This window comes from Oenanthe melanoleuca, chromosome 27, assembly GCF_029582105.1.
Source record: "Oenanthe melanoleuca isolate GR-GAL-2019-014 chromosome 27, OMel1.0, whole genome shotgun sequence".
NCBI lineage: Eukaryota > Metazoa > Chordata > Aves > Passeriformes > Muscicapidae > Oenanthe > Oenanthe melanoleuca.
Window position 1 is genome coordinate 399,629 of NC_079360.1, and position 20,504 is coordinate 420,132.

At 49.8% G+C, this 20,504-nt stretch overlaps 1 protein-coding gene across 1 annotated transcript; it reads left to right on the forward strand.

The window, feature by feature from the left end:
- Positions 1 to 4,243: 4,243 nt before the first annotated feature.
- On the forward strand, positions 4,244 to 5,507 carry LOC130263877 (acid-sensing ion channel 2-like). Its single transcript, XM_056511743.1, has 2 exons — positions 4,244 to 5,144; positions 5,361 to 5,507. Exons 1-2 carry the CDS (start codon positions 4,581 to 4,583, stop codon positions 5,505 to 5,507), a joined length of 711 nt encoding a protein of 236 aa, XP_056367718.1. The 5' UTR covers positions 4,244 to 4,580.
- The last annotated feature ends 14,997 nt before the right edge of the window (positions 5,508 to 20,504 follow it).

Sequence of the window (20,504 nt, forward strand, 5' to 3'; positions counted from 1 at the left end):
GGGAAAGCCTGAGAAATGGAGGGAGAGTTACAGATCATGATTAACTTAACCAAAGTGCTTCTTCCAGGAGTCAGTGTTGTTGACCCAATGCTCCCTGAGGTTCCTTCCTTCTTGTCCTTTCTGCCTTCAAAGCCCATGGCAAAAGGAGCATCCTGTGAAACTGAAATCCCAGTGGGATGTTGGTGGGACATTTCTCTGGTGGTCACTGAAACCACAGAATGATCTGCAGCTGGACCAGGGAAGGATCTGGAGCAGCTGAGGGAGCTGGAAAGGGGCTCAGCCTGCAGAAAAGGAGGCTCAGGGGGAACCTTGTGTCTCTGCACAGCTCCTGACAGGAGGGGCAGTGAGGGGGTGGGGGGTGTGGGTGGGATTTCTCCCAGGGAACAGCAACAGTAGGAGAGGAATGGCCTCAAACTGTACCTTGAAAGCTTGGATTGGATATTAGGGAAGATTTCTTTGTGGAAAGGGCTGTCCAGCCCTGCCACAGCTGCCCAGGGCAGGGGTGGAGTCCCCATCCCTGGAGGGGTTTAAAAGCCATCTGAATGTGGCACCTGGGACAGTGGTGGCCTTTGGCAGTGCTGGGTCAACTCAGCTGGACTCAATGGGCTACGAGGACTTTTCCAATCTAAATGAATCTGTGGTTTGTTGGTTGTCAGACAAACCTCTTCCCTTCTTCCCTGGACTGCAGCCATCACTGGCTTTTTCAATTATTTATATAGTTTTAAATATTTTTTCCCTTAAAGCCCAGAGAGGAACATAAAAAAAAAAAAAAAAATGAACTGGCAGAAAACACAGTGATTTCCAGGGTTAAGGAGAGGGCTGTGGCCCAGGGTGGTGGGGACCATGTACTGAGCCACATGGGGACAAAAGCACCTCATTTTCTCTGTAAAACATTGCACTGCTGTGTCTGTGGGGTCAGTCCTGCCTTTTCCATTGCAAACCTTCATCTTGGCTGTTCTTCTGGGAGGGCTCAGGGGGGGGCTGTGGAAGCAGAGGGGCTCACACGGGCTAGAACCCTTCTTCAGCCCTTTTCTTCCTCAGACAGAGCTGTTTCCCGGTGTTTTGGGATGGGATCCCGAGCACTGTAGCAAGGGCTGGAGACACAAGAGGGCAGGCACAGGCTGTGCAAAGGAGAGAGGGCTCTGCACAGCCCGGGCCTGCCCTCTTGCCAGCCAGCCTGGCCCACTCCACTTCCCTCCATCTCTGCAAAGCAATGGAAAAGCGGATTTTCCTCAGGGATGTGTCCACTGGCCCTGCCTGGCTCATCTGCTGGAACAGATTTGAAGCAGCACGTTCTACAAGGAACATCCAGGGCCTGAGACTGGGCTGTGAGCTCCCGTGGCAGCTCCTCCACCTGCCAGAGATGCTCTTCATTCCCAGGGCGTTCCCTAATGCAGGTGTCCTTAGCTGGGCTCTGCCACCTCAGGGGCTTTATGGGACCAGCTAGGCTGCCTTGTCCCCCCCCTGCATGTCCCCTTAGAGGGCTTGTTCACAGGGGTGGCCAGAGGGGCCATCAGCCCCTCCACCAGCCTTTGCTGCCCTGTCCCCCACCCTTGCTGGTGTTACCCCACAGCCCATCTCCAGCCACTGCTTTCCTTGGCTCCCAGCTGATGGCAGCTCTTGGGCACAGCCTGAGCCACCAGCCCTCAGCACAGTGTGACAGTGCCCAGAGCAGCTCCTGCCCCTGGGTCCCTGGCAGTGTCCCAGGCCAGGCTGGACAGGGCTGGGAGCAGCTGGGACAGTGGGAGATGTCCCTGCAATGGCAGGGGATGGGATGAGATGATGCCTTCCAACCCAAACCATTCTGGGATTCCGTGATTTGTCTCCCTGGTTTGTGCCCATCCCCAGGGCAGTGGAGCAGAGCTGGTGCCAAAGCCAGGCAGCTCTTCTGGGCACGGGGCTGTTCCCTCCAGGCTGCAGCCAAAGCTCCCTGCACAGTTCAACAATAAAATGTAGCAGATGGTTTGTGGTGTGAATTACAGAAAATGGGATTGCAAAGGCAGCACATGGGGAACAAATGAAAACATTAACACACCGGCCAGTGCGGGAGTGGGAAGGGAAGGGGATTGCAGGTGGACTGGGAATGGGTAGGAAAGGGAGCCCATTCCAGCCAGGAATTTTTAGAAGGGAAAGGTCTTGTCTCTGACCATGCAGCAGTGGTGACCACAAGGGGAGACAAGCATTGAGGTCTGGAGCCAGGAGCAAGGATGCTGTGGCCACTCTGTCCTCAACTGCTTTAATTCTGGGCACACCCAGTTTAATAATTTAGTGTGCTTAGCTCTGCCTTTTCCACTTTCCTGGAAAGAGAGTGCACAAGGTGCAGGTTTGTGCATCTCTTCTTGTCTGAATTTCTGTGTAATGCAGAAGGAACACAGCTCTGTTTAGCCACCAATGGACTGTACTGAGAGCCTGGCTTCACTCACAGGCACAGATGCAGGAGGAGGGACCATATTTTGCATTTCAGGGCTGATGTGGATTTGTACAAGATGAAGTCAGACTCTGGAGGCAGCTTCTGCTCTCCCTGTGCACACCAGTCATCCATGACAACACAGTACTGGAGCCTCCTGCAGTACTGGAAGGAGGGTTCAGCGTCAGGGCAGCAACCCCGTGTACTGAAAAGTCCTTCTGGGAAATCCTGCTCAGGGCTCCCAAGTTCTTTGTCATCTCTTTGCCTCAGATTCCCTGGTGTAAAATGGAGAAAGCAGTGTTGTAGCAGGGCTGGTATGGGTAGCTCAGATTGAGAGATATTCCCATAGAAACATCCATGGTTGGGGATGCCACAGCTGGGCTTGCCTTCGGCTGCCAAGGCCAAATGGAGACAGCAAAGCTGAAATTATCTTATCTCTAGGTAAAAATCGTCAGGGGGAGGACAGGATGGCTCATGGCCTGGGGATGAGAGTATTGAGGGTCCATCAGTGAAGTCAAGCACCTGAAAGGTGAAGGGGCCAAATGATGGAAGTGGTCTGTTGTCATGGTAACAACACTAAGGGTTATAAATCCAGAAACTGAGCTCATTTTATCCCATGTCTTCTTCAAAGGTGGCTGAGATGGTGACAGGCTCTGCCTGTGCTTCAACCCTCTGCTTCCATCTCACTCCAGCTAGGAAAGTCGCATCTGGGAAAGAGCTTCCATGCTCTGGGAGCCTCACCTGCTGCAGGGCTGGCTGCTGTACAGAGACAGAAATCCTGGGTTTAATTCTGGATCTGAAAAAAAGCAAGCAAAACCCCTGCTGTTCATGGGGCTGAAATGGAAGGGGGTGACTCCGGCCCTGCTGAGACCCAGCACCTCACCCCTCTGGTCTGGATCCCCCTCATTCCCACTCCTGCAGTGCAGCACGGATGCTCTCCTGTACCAAGGCATCGCCACAGCATCTGCAGCATTCCTGGGTAGAAAACCCGGTTTTCCCCTCCTCCTTCCCAGTCTCCCGGCTGAATGCACATCTGGGAGCGCCTTCCCCAAACATCCGTCACAGCTGCCTTCCAGCGGCAAACGAACATCTGGAGATGCCGCTGGTTCGGAGTCTCCCGGGCCTCGGGGGCTGAGCCGGGGGCTCAGGAGCTGCTGGGCACAGCCCCCCGGCCCCGCCGAGGCACAGACCGAGCCCAGGCTGGAGCTGCGGTCCCGGGTCGAGCTCCCTCTCCCTGCCCTGCCCGGGGCTCCGGATCCGTGGTGACCCGCGGCTCCCGGCGCTTCTCCCTGAAAGTCCTGCAGGGAAGGGAAGCTCTGAGACAGACAGAGGAGAGATGAGAGATGCGACAGCCCCTCCGCTGCCGCTCCCGGCTCTAGCCCTCACTGCGTTTTGCTCGGAGCTGCCATGGGAAGGAGAAGCGGGTTCATGCCGCGGCTTTGTAATCCGCATGTGTGAGTGCAGGGAGCTGAGCAGCAACCCCCTCCTTTTCTTTCGTTTTTCGGCTTTTCCTTTTATTTTTTAGCCTTTCCTTATCCGTCCCCCTTTTGCTCTCCTCTTTCTCCCGCTGAATTAGCTGCCCACTTTTCCCTTGCAAGTCACACCGACAGCACAGGGTGGTGTTTTCTGCCCAAAATGGAGAGGCGGGGAGGAGGAGAGATGCCTAAATCCTGCAGTCGCATCCCCGGAGCTCGGGGAGCATCTCCCGATCGGGCTGAAGACATCCGGGAAGCAGCATCCTCGGCTTTCCGCACTAGTTAACAGCCTGCGAGCTGCCTCTACTCGTTTTAGGCTCGCTCGCTTAATCTCAGCTCGCCTCGGCGCGCGTGCCTGTGTGTGTGTGCAGGGGAAGGACTTTATTGCCATTGGCTCAGCTTTCGCTGCCCACCCACATCTCTTCCACATCACCTTGGTGTCTCCCTAAATAAAACCAGCCCTCCTTATCGCACCGAGGAAATCAAGAGCGAGAGTTTGAATGGATTTTATATAAATATTTACCCTGACGAAGCTACTGCTGAGCTCGTGGGATAAACTCGTAGCAGCTGGTCTCACTCTGCTTCCCTTGCCTGCCCCTAAAGGGGCTTAATTACTTTGGGGAGGAGAGGGGAGAGATCCAGATCCCAGTTCTGGCTCCAGACTGACCCAAAAAGCAGGACCAGGATTTAAATGAACTATGGATCTGAAGGACAGCACCAGCGAAGGCAGCATGGGCAGCCTGCAGCCTTCCAGCATCCAGATTTTTGCCAACACCACCACGCTCCACGGGATCCGCCATGTCTTTGTCTACGGGCCGGTGACCATCCGGCGCCTGCTCTGGACCTTGGCCTTTGTGGGTTCGCTGGGTCTCCTCCTGGTGGAGAGCTCGGACAGGGTGGCTTTTTACTTCTCCTACCAGCATGTGACCAAAGTGGACGAGGTGGTGGCGAACAGCCTGGTGTTTCCTGCCGTCACCATCTGTAACCTCAATGAGTTCCGCTTCTCCCGGCTGACCACCAACGACCTGTACCATGCTGGGGAGCTCCTGGCTCTGCTGGACGTCAACCTGCAGATCCCCAACCCTCACCTGGCTGACCCCGCTGTCCTAGCCATCCTCCAAGAAAAGGCCAACTTTAAGCAGTATAAACCCAAAGTTTTCAGCATGCAGGAATTCCTGGCACGGGTTGGCCACGACCTAAAGGATATGATGCTGTACTGCAAGTTCAGAGGCCAGGAGTGTGACCACAAGGACTTCAAAACTGTGAGTATGAGCAGACACTCTGCTTTTCTCTTCTCTGGGCATGTGGACCATGGTGTTGCAGGACAAGGACAGCTCCGGAGGTCGCTGGCCAAGCTGTGTGGGTCTGGTGATGAGGCTGTGGCTGCCAGGCTCTGGCATGGCAGAGGAGGAGCAGGAGGACGCCTGTTGAGCTGAAGTTTGTTTGTTGGAGTCCTAACGGGGGTTTTGTGGGGCCAGACCTGCAAGGGGCTTGTAGCAGTTCTGGCCTCTATCGTGCATAAGGCCCACAGCTCGCAGTCTCTGTTTGGGGTCAGCCAGGTGCTGCTGGGCATCACAGGGGGCCTGCGGGTCTCTTGCCATGGCCAGTGGATGCCAACCAGCTGAAGGAAGCAGAGAGGGATAGGCAGAGCCAACAAGAAGGGCAGGTTCTCGGGGCTGGTCGAGCAGTCTCCAGTTGTATTTCTCCAGGTGTTTGCAGCTTTGCTGGAACTGTGGAAGGGAAAATTTTTCCTCTTGCTCCTGGTGTTCATGCCTCATAAATCCTTGTTTGCTGCGGAGTCTGGGTAGCAGCTGGGTACCTGCCTGGTGCTGTGTCCTTCCTGTGCAGCGTTAGATGAAAGGAGAGGAAAGAGAAGGAGAGGAAAAGCAACTGAGAGGCTGAGCTCTGATCCCAGTCTGCTCTGAGATGGGATAAGATGGAGTGAGCCGGGTACTCGAGCATCCTGAGGGAAGCAGCTGCTGCTGAGTTTCCAGCTTCTGGCTGGCACCCTGATGGCAATGCAGGCTGGCCTGGGTGCTGTGGTGTTAAATGTGTCAGCGTAAAATAAAAATTACCAGGAGGCTGTTTGGATGAAGCGATGCCCCTCTGTGCTGCTGGGGCAGGTGAGGGGATGGGGCAGGGGGCTGCAGTGGAGGCTGAGTCCCATCCTGGCCAAGCTGGGGGGAGCTGGGGTCTGGGCTAAGTCCCACTGTGCTCTCAGACCATGCTGGGCAGTGCCTTGGCTCTGAGATCCTGGAGTCAGGAATGTTACAGGTTTCAGGTGGCTGTTTCTTGGGAGTGCTCCTGCTTGTTCTGCTAATTATAGAGTGTCCTGCCGTGAGCAGGTCCTGGGCAGGGTTTGCGATCGCCTGGTTCATCAGCAGAATCTTTGTCTGGTTTTGGGAGAAGGGAATGTTTTCTGTCTGTGCTGCTTTGGATCTCTGAGCAAATGAGTCCAACTGGCTCCAAAGTCATTGCTGTCCCCTGGACTGTGCTCTTGTTATGCCTCTGAGCAGGAACGTAGAATTTTATGCCTCACTTATTGCCTGTGCATAACTCTGATGCTGTGCCTATTTCAAACTGGATATCCAAGCAAACCATTCCCTTGTTTCTGCTCTCTGGGCAGGTCTGAGCAGGGGTTGGGCCATCCAAGTTGTAGGAAGGCGTCAACCAAGTTCCAAGGAGAGGAGATTGCTAAAGAAAAGCCATATGTGAGCAAGTCTGGAGAAGGGGATCAAAAAGGAGAAACAGATGCAAAAGTCCAGGGGACAGAAGAGTCAGGGAGTGAGGTCAGATCCCAGGAGGATGGACAGATCTCCCTTGACTGTAGCAAAGTGTGGGTGGTGGGAGGTATTCTGCCTGTGGGCTTGCCAAGAATGAAATAAGAACCAGCCAAAACCAAAAACCTCAAAGCCAGGGAGCAACCAGCACTTTTAAAGCATCTGCAAGGCTTAAGAAAGGACTTTAAAAAGCAGGTCCTGTTCTCAGGGAAGACAGGAGCTCTTGACAACTCCCCTGGGACCCAGCAGGGTGTCACCCCTGGCTATTGAGTTTTTGAGATAATTGCTTCTGAAACAATGATTTTTTCATTTTCTTTTTCCATGGGGGATACAGTAGTTTCCAGAAAGATGAACATTCCCTGTCTGCCAAACACATGCTCTGCTAAAAAAGATCAGGGCAAGCTAGAAAGAGACAGGATATTATGGACTGACAGTGCTTGTCCTTGTCAAGGTGAGAGATTGAGTGCAATACTTCAGCCCATTCTGCAAAGCAGCTCCTACCTGAGCCAGAAGACAACATTGTCTCTTGCAGAGGCAGGACTTCAGTCTCACTCACTCCAGGTAATCCGCCAGGTTATGGAAATCCCAGAAGCAGCGCTCAATAGGGACACAACAACTCTGTTCTCCTTCCAGATTTTACCTCTCAAGAGGTAAAAAGGCAGGAAAAAGTGTCTGTTTGAAGGATGAGTAGGTATTTCCACAGGGAAAATGCTATAAAGGTCTGTGAGCGGCCCCCAGGCTGAATCAGAACCTCATGTCCTGGATGAATTTTGCATTTAATCACCACCAACCTGTTGCAATTGCACATGGGCTCAGTGACAGCACATCCATCCTGCTGAAGCACCCACTGGAGAAGAGTCATCACTGAAGCCTGATTTGTTTCCTGAAGGGAAACAGGGTGTAAATCCCAGGGCACTTCTGCAATACGTCAGCAGAGTGAAGAACTACAAGGTTTTATACACACTCCCCAAATTCTGGCAGCTGGGAGCAGAGAAGGCAGGAGCTTTGCAGCAGAGGGCTGCACCAAACAGGAGCTCTGCAATAAGGTGCTGCTGGAGGAGTCAGTGCTGTGCTGCCTCTGGTCAGCTCTGCCTTCTGGTGCGTGGGGGGGTTTGTGTGTAGGGTGTCTCTGAGTAAAGCCCACAGTGCTGCTGCTGCTTGGAGAGCAGGAGCTGGAGTGGCAGCATCTTGGCACTTTGAAAACACTTGACTGTACCCTCCTTCCTCCTCCTCTGCCCTGTTTAAATCCTCTGTCACTGCTTTAATAACAGGATTTGAGCTGTGTTTTCCCTACACTTCCTGCTCCTTCTCCCCCTAATACTTCTCAGATAACATTTCCCATATTAAGGTCTGCTCACTGGAGTGAGTCTCCACAGCTGTTCTTCAGAAATACCCCAAAGTGAACAGCCAGGTCTTAGCAGGATGTGCTGATCCTGCACTGGCATTGCCACACACAGAACAGCAGAGAAGATAATGCAGAGCTCTGCTGTAGGCAAAGCAAGTGAAGAAGAGAAAACTGGCAGAACGTGCTTTAGCAGAGCCATTCTCTTGGAGTATTTTGAGGAGGAAAGCCTGATAGCAGCAGCCAAGGAAATCCCCTCCTTGTTTTCTCCATTGCTCTCCCCAGGAGGTCCTGGCTGGAGATGACCTTTCATTTTCCTGGAGGAGCTGTGCTCCTGCTGCTCGACATGACATCAGGGTCGTCCATCCCACTGCCACTGAGCCTGGCAAAGCTTGGGCTCATCTGTCCTTGTACAGCACAGCACAGCATAGCACAGCACAGCCCAGCCCAGCACAGCACAGCACAGCACAGCACAGCACAGCACAGCCCAGCACAGCACAGCACAGCACAGCACAGGATAGCCCAGCACAGCACAGCACAGCACAGCACAGCACAGCACAGCACAGCCCAGCCCAGCACAGCACAGCACAGCACAGCACAGCACAGCACAGCACAGCACAGCACAGCCCAGCCCAGCACAGCACAGCACAGCACAGCATAGCACAGCCCAGCCCACACAGCACAGCACAGCACAGCCCAGCCCAGCCCAGCACAGCATAGCACAGCCCAGTACAGCACAGCACAGCACAGCCCAGCCCAGCACAGCACAGCACAGCACAGCATAGCACAGCACAGCACAGCACAGCACAGCACAGCACAGCACAGCACAGCACAGCACAGCACAGCACAGGATAGCCCAGCACAGCACAGCACAGCACAGCCCAGCACAGCCCAGCCCAGCCCAGCACAGCACAGCACAGCACAGGATAGCACAGCACAGCACAGCACAGCCCAGCACAGCCCAGCCCAGCCCAGCACAGCACAGCACAGCACAGGATAGCACAGCACAGCACAGCACAGCACAGCACAGCACAGCACAGCACAGCACAGCACAGCACAGCACAGCACAGGATAGCCCAGCACAGCACAGCACAGCACAGCACAGCACAGCACAGCACAGCACAGCACAGCACAGCACAGCACAGCACAGCACAGCACAGGATAGCCCAGCACAGCACAGCACAGCACAGCACAGCACAGCACAGCACAGCCCAGCCCAGCCCAGCACAGCACAGCCCAGCACAGCCCAGCACAGCACAGCACAGCACAGCACAGCACAGCACAGCACAGCACAGCACAGCCCAGCCCAGCCCAGCACAGCACAGCCCAGCCCAGCACAGCACAGCCCCGAAGAGCCCAGCACAGCACACCACAGCATAGCACAGCACAGCCCAGCACAGCACAGCACAGCACAGCACAGCACAGCACAGCACAGCACAGCACAGCACAGGATAGCCCAGCACAGCACACACAGCACAGCACAGGATAGCACAGCACAGCACACACAGCCCAGCACAGCACAGCACAGCACAGCACACACAGCACAGCACAGCACAGCACTGTGATGTTCTGGGAGTCCCTGTGCCTGTGTGGAGCAAAGCCACTTTCCTGGGGTTGCTGGTGTGCCTCGTGGTCCTTCACTGCTCCAGCCTGGGGTGAGCTGGGCAGTGGCAGGGGACACTTGCAGGAGGATTTTATATGTGGCCCAGCAAATGTGGGGGGCAATGGGGAGAAAACCTCTGAAAACCCTTTCAGCCCATGGGGCAAACATGGAGTGAGGGATGGGATGGCCTGGGAGTGGACACTGGGAATGTGAGCAGCAGGAGAATGGATCCCTCAGTCCCCCCTTGCTGAGAAATGCTCCCCAGCAGCACAGCCCTGCCCAGCACAGCCTGGCCGTTGCCCTGGGGGATGTTTTGGGTGTCTGTTCTGGGTGTCTGGGGTGGTACCACGGTCCTCAGCCTGGTTGTTTGCTAAATGCAGTGTTGAGCTGTGCTTCCTCACACATCCAATCTGGATGCTAACAAACTTTTCCCTTGTGCACGCTCTGCCTCATCAGGTGTCTATTTATTGCCAGTGGCCATGACAATTGAAGGATAGAACTAATTCATTTTCAATACACATTCTTCTGACCGACAGGGTCCACAAAATGAAGTGTATCTCATGTGAATATTGCTATTTTAAGACATGAGTTTCTGTCAATCTCTCTGGCTTTCTCTATACACATTTTTTTCTGCCATTCTTTCTAGTGCATCTATCAGGACAATGTTTAGTGAATAGCTTTGGCTTTTTAGTCTAACTAGTCCATTCTCATCTGTTATACAACTTCGACTTTCTTCAAGAAAAAAAGTTAGGATAGTGCCTACTTGATTCAGAAAAACATTACTTTTCTATTTAACAGTTTTTCTGGAGAGTCATGACTTTTTCCAAAGTTTGCTCCAGAATCGAAGATGCCATAATGAGATCTGCCATTATGAGATGTGTAATTCAGTGATAACTTCTACACAAAAGGCAGTTCTTCCAATAGGGAATGAGGTCTCTGTGCAGCCTTCCCAGTCTGCACTGGAGTATCTCCATTTTGCAGGTGCTTTTGGGGGTCTGGGTGTGGGCACAGGCACAAAGGGAGCACAGGGTTATCATTTTGTTGCTGGTGGTGTCTCGTTGGGTGTCTACAAGGAGGTGGATTGCTCCTGGCTCAGGTATCTGGCAAACCCTGCCCTTGGGAAATGCAGACCCTCATTCTACCCAGTACCTTACCAGATTAAATTTCTCTGTCCTATGGTTTTATGGGTATGGTAGTTCCCTGTTACTATGATGGGGTTTGTATTTCCCTTATTTATTAAAAAATGGTAGGATAATGCTTTATATTTTGCAGGAAGTTTCATGTATAGGTGCCAGTTGGAATCCATGTTCATGAAAAATCATTCCTGGGTTGGAATGGTAAATAAAGTTAAAATCTAATGAAAGCTGTGGAGCTTCAGGGGGCCTTTTCATGGCAAACCCAGTTTTTCTTCAAGTCAGAGAAGAGGAGGAAGTGAGGACATGTGAGGAAAAGCACCATGGCAGCGCCAAGGTCAGTGGGAAAAAGAGAGGGAGGGAGTTTTCCAAGCATCAGAGCCAAAATTCCTCTGTAAGCCTTGGTGAGGACTATGGTGAAACAAACTGTCCCCTGTAATCCATGAAGTCCATGGTGGATGCAGAGATCCATGAGAGAAGTGCTCACGCTGGAGAGGGTGGATGGCAAAGAAAGCTGTGATCCAGTGGGAGAGAATATGGAGAGACAGGGCCCCTGCTTCTAGAGATAGAGAGAGAGGACCCTTGCTTCTAGAGAAAGAGAGACAGGGCCCCTGCTTCCAGAGACAGAGAGAGAGGGCTTCTGATTCTAGAGATAGAGAGAGAGAGCCCTTGCTCCCAGACTAGAGCAGCCTCTCCTTAGAGGACTGCACCCCATGGATGGGTGACCCATGCCACAGCAGTTTTGGGAAAACTGTTTGCCCGTGGGAGGAACCTCACAGCATAGCAGAGAAAATACTCCTCTCCCTAAATGAACAGAAGAAGATCTCAAGTGATGAACTGACCAAAACCCCCACACCCTGTCTTGCTGCGCTGTGGATGGGAAGGAGGGAGAGGCTGGAGGGAAAAAAAGGTGGTTTAGAGGCTTATTTTATTTCCCATTATCCTCCTCTGACTCTGTTGATAATAAATTTACTTTATACCTTTAAATTTAAATCTGTTTTGCCCTTAGAGTGTTTTTCTCCCAATCCTTGCCTCAACTCATTAACCCTTTGTTAATTCTTCATTTTTTTTTCTTCCTCTTCTCTGCCCAACTGTAGCAGAAGAGGGTAAGTGAATGACATTCATGAATACCTGGCATATATTAAACCTGGCCCATATCAAACCATGACATACTGGAAGTATAAACACTGGGTGAAACAACTCCAAAGGAGAGAAACTACAGAAATGGGCTGTAGGTTGTTACCTTGGGACATTGGTGCTCCACATTTGGGATGCTGATCTGACTGCAGATCTGGCCAGAGCAGTGACAGGCCACCTTAATGATCTTTGAAAAGGGCTGTGTTTGGATGTGCTTCGAGCCGTTTCTTAGCCAGGCATGCTGCCCTCCCTCACTCAGGTTTTGGGATGGGGAATAATTTAAACAAGTGGGAAATGTCAGGAACAGGCACAGCTAAAGTGTCAGAGCCAGCTGGAGAGCAGAGGGGAATGAATGATGAGGGAGATGGAGCATGGGGAGGGCCCTGGGAGAGCAAGGACAAAGAATTTGTTTGTGTAAGAGTCAGATGTGGGCTCAGCCTTCCCTTGCTGGGGCAGCTGGCACCTGCTTTGGAGGAGAGCAAGAACCACTCCTCACTTCTGAGCGATTTCCATTCGTTATTCAACAGGAGGCCAAATGAGAGCTCCTCTGTCCTTCACAGCCCACCCACCCAGGGATTTGCACTCCAAATAGCAGCTGGAGCAAAATGCAAATCCACCCTTGGGATGGGGAAGAACTGCTGAACAAGGGGGTGTCATTGGAGTTCTGAGGATAGAGGAGGTGTTTGAGGGCTGCCAGGATTTACCAGAATTGTCCTGGGAATTGTGTGAGGCTTTTCTTAGCGTTGGAAATACCTCTGAGTGCAGTTTCTTGTGCTTCAACTAATTTCTCCCAGACAGACGTTGAGAACTGAAGTGCCCAAAGCTGTGGAGAGCCAAGGTTGTCAACAACAGAGAACTAATCTGCTAAATGTCTTCCAGGCACCATGTCCTGGTGCCTCCTTCGCCTGTGGCTCTCTGTGACTAACACAGTTCATGTCACAGGGTCTCCCTGACAACTGGCCTTGGACAAACTCTTCTGGGTACAGTTTTCTGTCTGCAGTGGGTGGAGGGTAAAACCACAGGAAGCTTTCACATTACTTGTGCTCTCTCTACAGGAACCAGACTTAGTCTAGTCATGTCCAAAGCTAGAAATAAAGGCCAGGAAAGACAAGGAATATATAAAAAGCCCAGCCTGATTTCCAGCTGGAGAGGTAAAGGGGAACAACATAGCTTGTCCATATCCCCCCCTTGCAAGTGGCCCTTAGAGTCTTTTTGGCAGATTATAAACAACCTCCCAGATGTCACCTCTTGAGCTTATGTGACCAAGTGTAGTGATACTCTGTGAAAAATCATGGTGTGACTGCTGTGGGTTTAATTTAAACCCCCCCTGAGAGGTTTTGACTGCCAGGTCTATGGTCCCCACGGACAGAAATGGGTAAAAATCTAAGCCAGTTGTCATGAAGGAAACAGGAGAAATTCCCACTTGATTAAAAAGGAAAACAGGTCTGACTTCAGTCAGGGCCTCTGGCCTCTTGAGTTCCCTTCCAAACTGAATTCTATAACAGAAAGCAGGTACAGACCTACTGGGTCTTAAATATTTTTGCTAATTTTGGAGCATTGAATTTTTTCATAGAAGCATAGAACCCTGGAATGGTTTGGGTTAGAAGGGACCTTTAAATCATCCAGTCCCACTCCTGCCATGGACAGGGACACCTCCCACTGCCCAGGCTGCTCCAAGCCCTGTCCAGTGGCCTGGGACACTTTCAGAGGTCAGGGGCAGCCACAGCTTCTTCGGGCATTTTGTGCTAGGGCTCCCCACCCTCACAGGGAAGCATGTTTGCCTAATATCTAATTCAAACCTATTCTCTTTCAGTTTAAAGCCATTGCCCTTTGTCCTGTCCCTACACTCCCTCTTCCAAAGTCTCTCTCCATCTCTTTTTGACCCCTTTAGGCACAGGAAGAGGCTGTAAAGATCAGTCTCCCTGGAGCTCCTCTTCTCCAGGCTGAACAGCCTTGCAGGACCTTGCACTTGGCCTAAATTGACTTTGTGGGGGTCACACATTCCCACTTGTCCAGCCTGTCCAGGTCCCTCTGGATCCCATCCCTTCCCTCCAGCATGTCACACAGCTTGGTGTCATTAAGCTTGCTGAGGGTGCCCTCAATCCCATTGTTTGTGTCACCACAGAGATGAAAACCACAGCTCTAACCCCGACAAGCTCTACCCATCTCTGACCTGCTCTCGTGCTCAGTTCACCCTCAGCCTTCCTGAGAAATGAAAGCCAGTTTGGGAAGACAATCACCTTCCTCTCTGTGAACTCTGTGCACAAGTTCAAGTTTGCATTATTGACCTAAGGACAAAAATTGCCCTAAAATGCAGAGTTGCTGACAGCTCTGTCTGCACTGAGCATTGAGGCATTCACAGTTCTGATTCCATAATGAGTCCACCACAGTTTCTCTGAGCAAATCCCTGTCTTTTCCCATTTCCTGACTATCTCTATTTGCTTTAGAAGCAGACAGTGGTGATTCCCTGAAAAAAAACTCAAATCCATCACTCAGCTCCTGCTGGCAAAAAGTGTGCCTGGCAACTCCCGAGGAGCAGCAGGATGGGGAGGTCATGCACGGCCTCTCCATCCCCTCTGGTGGGTCTGGGGTCCCTCCTTTGCCTTCCCAAAGGCATCTATCACAGGGCTTTATGCCTGGAGTGCCAGCCAGGGTCAGGCCAGGCCCACAGCAGAGCCCTGAGTGCACTGGCGTGGTCAGGGTGAGGGCAATGAAGGTGATAAATATCGTGATAAAGTAGGTGTGAGCAGGGTGTCAGGTGATTGCTACACCAGCTCTATATGGAACTCAAAAACACAAAAAGCATTTTGCCTACTGATGAAACCCTGCAGTGTTCCATAGGAAGAGCTCTTTGGGAAAAAAGACCCATGGAAAACTTTCTTGCTTACAAAGTGATGACAGCTATGAGAGAGCTGGGAGTGGGGAGGACTCAGATCTTCCTGAGGGAGGAAATCGTGATCTGTGGGAAAATGTGAAGGTTGTGGAAGTCAGTGTCTGTTTTGGCACCTGCATGTGCTGAGAGGTCATGATGAAAAGCCTTAAACAGATTGACTTTTTGAGGAATGAGTGCAACTGAAGCTTGTTGGGATGTCCTGACCTGTGGAAATCCGTGAGGAAACCTCAGCAGGAGCTCAATAAGCTGAGAGGGGAAATGAAGTAGATGAGGTGGTCATGTCTGACTCCATCTGCCTGGATTAATGTATGAGACCTGCACCAGGAAAACAAAATCACCCCTTGGAGGTAAAAGAGACTGAGAGTTGTTTCAGAACAACTGACACCAGTGTGCTCAGGGATATCAAGAGCCAATTTCAACACAGCTAGGAATATTTACAAACAAGCACATGCCATTACTTGAAGAAAGACTGAATTGTTTTGATAATTTGTTGCTGTTGTGCCATGAAAGGAAGGATTTAGCCTGTGTGTTAAGGCAAGGAGTGTGAAGTGAAGTAATGAAGGGCAATGGAAAATGCACATATATTTGCTCAGGGTGAGATGGATGAAAGGAGTTTTAATCTGCACTTGGATTTCCCAGAGGAGCCCATCCAAGGGAATGGGGCCATCGTGGATGTTCACGTGCAAGAGGAGCTGCTTAGTTGTCTGCTCCTGTCAGAGGAGCCAGTTCTGCTTCCTGATTTCCTCAGACTCAAATTTGAAAAGAAAATCAGAAGTGAAAAAGACTGAGTCAAATTTTATCTCCTCCTCAGGTACTCCCCCACATTGGTCTGACCTTGCATGAGAAGGGATTCCAGGCTTTTGTCTCATGCCAGGTCTGTAGGCTTCCCTTTCAGTCAGCCCAAAAGTTGTCCAGATCTCACTTCCAGTATGAGTTTCTTGGCTATTTGAGTTTTTCCTGAGGGAAACCAATAGTGCTGAGTCTGTCCTCCTTGCCTATATGAAAAAAATCCCAAACTAAAATCCCCAAACTGAACCACTGGAGGTCCAAAATTATAGAAATTTTAGTGGGACCAAGTTTTAGCTGCTCTATAAAACTGAGTTTTCATGATGCTGTTTCAATGGTGATGAAGATAGATATATAAATGTAATATGAAGATGGGTATGAAATTAAAATAATTTATGAAATTAAAGTGAAAATAAAATGAAATTATAGTTAAAAACTATTAAACTTTATTTTGCTTTTTAAAGGTTTTGTCATTATTGGAAGAAGAAAATCAATGCAACCCATTTAGACATTTTTTGGTTTCTCATTCCATCTATGTTTTCCAGGCTCTCTGAAATCCCACGCTTGTGCAGTGGAGGAATCCTGCAAGGATTTCACTTTATGAAAGGGGCTGAATCCCATAACAGTGATTTAAACTGTTGGTTCACCTGAAGGTTTGAGGGATATTAATCTTAGGCCAGGAGAAGAGAATAAATAAACCCCAGCAAATGCTCTCTGGTGATTCAGCTGTGTTACTGTGAGAGGGGTAATTTAAGGGTTCCGTGACAGGAGATTTCTCCTAGCTCAGTAAAAAATGATGAGCTGGAGCTCTGGAACAGCAGGAGGATGGGACAGGACAGGATTCACATGGGGTTGCTCAATGACAGCCCAGCAAACATCACTGCAGTTGCCATAGGCAGGACTAAATTAATTGCAGAGGAGAGTTAATGAGCAGTGGGAGGAATTAATAGAAACTTAACCCTTGATTATCTAAACTTCCAACACAACACTCCACTGCTCCCTGGCCTGAAGTGGATGGTGAATCCTGAGACATCCAGGAAAGTCTCTCTGTCCCTTCCAGTGCCTCCTGCAAGGCTTTGAAGAGCAGCTCACAGCTCTGTCACGTGTGAAGTGGTGTCAGCAGAGTATGAACTCCTCAGCAGCTCTCAGTGATGGAGGAACCTGTGAAAGCTGAACCAGGATGTCAGAGAGGCATAATTTTGACCTTGAATGAGAGATAGAATTGTTTTTGGAGATGGGAGGGACTCTCAGCCATATGGAATGGGAAGGTTTAGCTGAAGAGGATCTTGGATGGGAGGTGACATTCACCAGCAGATTTCTTGGTGTATCTGTGAACCAGAATTCTGCTCAGAAGTGGAGTTTCTGTTCATCATACTGGTATTTTTCTCTGGATATACTGCTGGGATTAGGGTTAGGGGTGGGGATCAGAATCTCACAGAACATAACATGTTTCCTCTTCCACTCAGGAGCTGCTGGACTGGAACAGCAGTCACACAACCCTGATATATTAATTTCTTCCTTCAAAACATTTACTGTTTGGGGATTATTTTTTTTTTTAAATGAAAAAAGAGGCAAGTTTTCCCATAAGGTTTGGGGAAACTGTTGCTGTGGTCATTTCTCAAGCAATGTTCCCATCTGAACCAATCTTTATGTAAAAGATGGGAACAGTATCCATGGGGAGCATGACCAGGGTGTGGAGATGCTGGGGAGAAGGAGTTGCTGTGCTGGATGTTAAGATTAATCTGTGTTGATTGAGCTGCATTTTTCATCCTCTACCCTGGCCTCAGATGCTGCAGCCATCATCCCTTCTGCAGATCCTGCAGGATCACTCTAAATAGCCATTAATTAATGCTAAATTATAATGAAGCATCTCCTGAAATAGGTGCTACATCCACATGAATAAGAAATGGATCTGTTTCTGTCAGGGATGGCAGGGTTTGCAGCTGATCCACACCAATCCTATCAGTCCCTGGTAGGACCTGACATTCCAGGATTCCAGCATGGTGAGAGGAGGGGTTGGGGTGTACATGGCAGCTCAGGACGAGCTCTGGGAGGAGACAAGTTCCAGGCTGACAGAGCAGTCCCAGTTCTATGGAACCCGAGTGGAGTTTGTCTCCTAAAGACATTAATGAGGGTGAGATCCCTGTTAGCCTCCACAACTGCATCCGTCCCTGCAAAAATCATTCTCTCCTCATTATCTCTTGGTAGAACAAAAAGCCCCTCAGAGGTCAGTCTTGTGATGATGTCTCTGTACATCTGCATCTCTTCAGGGAAAAACAGATCAAGAGGAAAAGGATTTTTCCATGGTGTTTGTGCATGATACCAGAAAAATGTGCAAGTGTCTCCTGGGATGAGATTTCCCATGTGAAAAAGGAAAGCTTTTTGTCTTAAAGCATTTCTATTTTCCATGAAATTAATTAAAATCTCAGTGAAAAAATAAAGAATCGAAACCCTGGGATGCTGTATGAAGTGGATGATCTGGCTCAGAATTAAGTAATGGATGAAGTGATGCAGAGCTGGGGAACTTTTCACCATGTGCTGCCTCTGCATCTTGCACTTGTAGGTCAGCAGGTTCTATTGCACCCAGGTTCTATTTCATAGGGGTTTTGAGGCAAACCCTGGCATCATCTGAGGTTAGTGAGAGGGAACCCTGAGTTACATTTTCATGGCTTTCCCTGAGTAGGGGGATTTAATTTACTGTTTTCAAACAAGTCCCCTCATTCAAAGGGCAGTCAGAGCAAGATGCTTCTGACAGCCCAACCTCTGGATTTCTGGAGATGGTTTTAGGCTTTTTTCCTGATAAGAGATGGTTTCAGCAATTTTCCTTCGTTTGAAAGAACAAGAGAGGTCTCAAAACCATGTGATTTCTACAAGTTTCACAAAAGCTGGCAGCTGGGAGAGACCCAAACTGGAGCCCAGGGAGGAAAAACAGGGTCAGCACTTGTGTTTTACATTGTGTCTGACAGGGACCAGCTGGCCAACAAAGACGTGTGCCCCAGTTTCTCCAGGAGCAGCCTGACAATAATGAGACAACTCACACTTCTCTGGCAGCACAGCACAAGCAGGATCAAACTAGGATGCTGTGCTCCCTGTGGGATTCAGGAACCACGACAGGGGAGGTGTGTGTGTGCAGGCAGGTCCTGGATGTGCAGGTCAGCTCCTCCTGGTTTGTTCTGATGGTGCTCTGGGGGTCCTAAGGAACCTGGGAGAGGTTAGAAGACAAAATTCTCAGGAACACAAGCTTCATTTGTTCTTGTGTTTCAAATTGTGAGCAATTCCCAGCACTGGCAGGAGGCTCACGGTGCTGCAGGTGCACTGCAGGACTCGGAATGCACGGAGTGACCTCAGCTCTGCATCCAGCTCCTCAGGGCCAGGTGGGAAATCCTGCCCAGCTTGGAGCCTCCTCAACCCCCTGTCAATCCAAAGCTTTCACTCCACTCTTTGGATTGGCAATAAAACTGTCATCTCCTCGGGGCAAGGGCTGTTTTCTGCTTTATGTTTGCAGTTAAACATTTATTATTAAAATTGATTAAACTGTAACTAAGGGAGGGAAATTGCTTTAACCTGCTGCAGAGAATGACATGGGCTGTGATTTTGTGCAGACATGAGAAAATCCATCATTCTTGGCTGGAAGGAATTGAAACCAAACAGATTTTTCTACAAATGTCTTAACTCAAAAAGCATTTTGAAAGCCTTTCTTACTGCATTTGCAAATCAGGTATACAGAGTACCTGAACAGCCCCAGCTACTGGAGCTCTGAAAACTGCAGATAGCTTCTGCAAGTGCCTGCAGGCTGAACAGCATCCTGAGGTAAAGCATCCCCCTCCTTCCCACTTTGGAATGCTGTTAAATGTTGATGGGTATTTCTGAGCCTAAGTCACTCCTCCATTGGGGGTGCCCGTGGCTGTTTGTTGGAACAATTAATTGCAGCATATTTTCTTCCCATGTTTCAAACCCATCTAACACCAGGTGTTAAAGCACAGGTAAATTCATGTGACAAACTGTTTCTGGAGATCAAGCAAAGAGAGTCCAGTTATCAGGGCCAGGGAAATGTGGTGTGCATTTATTTTGTTGTAAGTCAGGCAGGTTAGTACACTCTCCATTTGCAAAGTAATATTGAAACCTGGGAAGAGCTGTCAGTTGTTAACACGGTTATTGTTACTCCTTTGTGTATTCTGGTCTTTCCATGCTTTTTTTTTTTTTTTTTTTTTTTTTTTTTTTTTTTTTTTTTTTTCTGTCAGGAGGAGAAATAAGTGTCTGAGTCAAGTTGTTCTTGTAATCCCACTTGTCTTTCACAAAAGACACACTTTCATTAAATCCAACAAAACCAAACACCAGCATTGTGGCTTTAGTGCTGAGAAACCCTCTGGTTCACCCCTCCTCCGAGCTGTGCCCAAGCAGCTCCACCTCCCTGCAGTTCTTCTCACCTGGAATAATTCCTCTCCTCTTTCACATCCAGATGTGTGATATTCCAGCTTTTTGGTGTAAACCAGGGTTCTCCCCTGGTCTCATCCATGTGGTGTTTGTCAGTCAAGGTGGGGGCACAGATTGTTAAAGATGATGATGATTCAAAGATGCAGATGATGAGTTTGTATCTCTTATTTCAACAGAGGTGCAGTAAATCCCAGTTTTATGCATATGATCCTTGCTATTCACAGGGAATCTCACATTCCTAAAATATCAAGGGGAAGAGATAAAACAGCATCAAGTAGCTCCAGGGGAGGTTTAGACTGAATATTGGGGAAAATTGGGGAAAATTTCTTCACAGAAAAGGTTGTTAAACATAGGATTTGAGGCAGGACAGGGCACTCACCACCCACTCCTGGAAGTGTTAAAAAAATTATGGATGGGCACTTGAGGAAAGAGTTAACAGTGACCATGGTGGTGGTGCTGTGGGTTGGACTTGGTGATGTCAGAGATGTTTTCTAACCTTAACAATTTCCTGGTT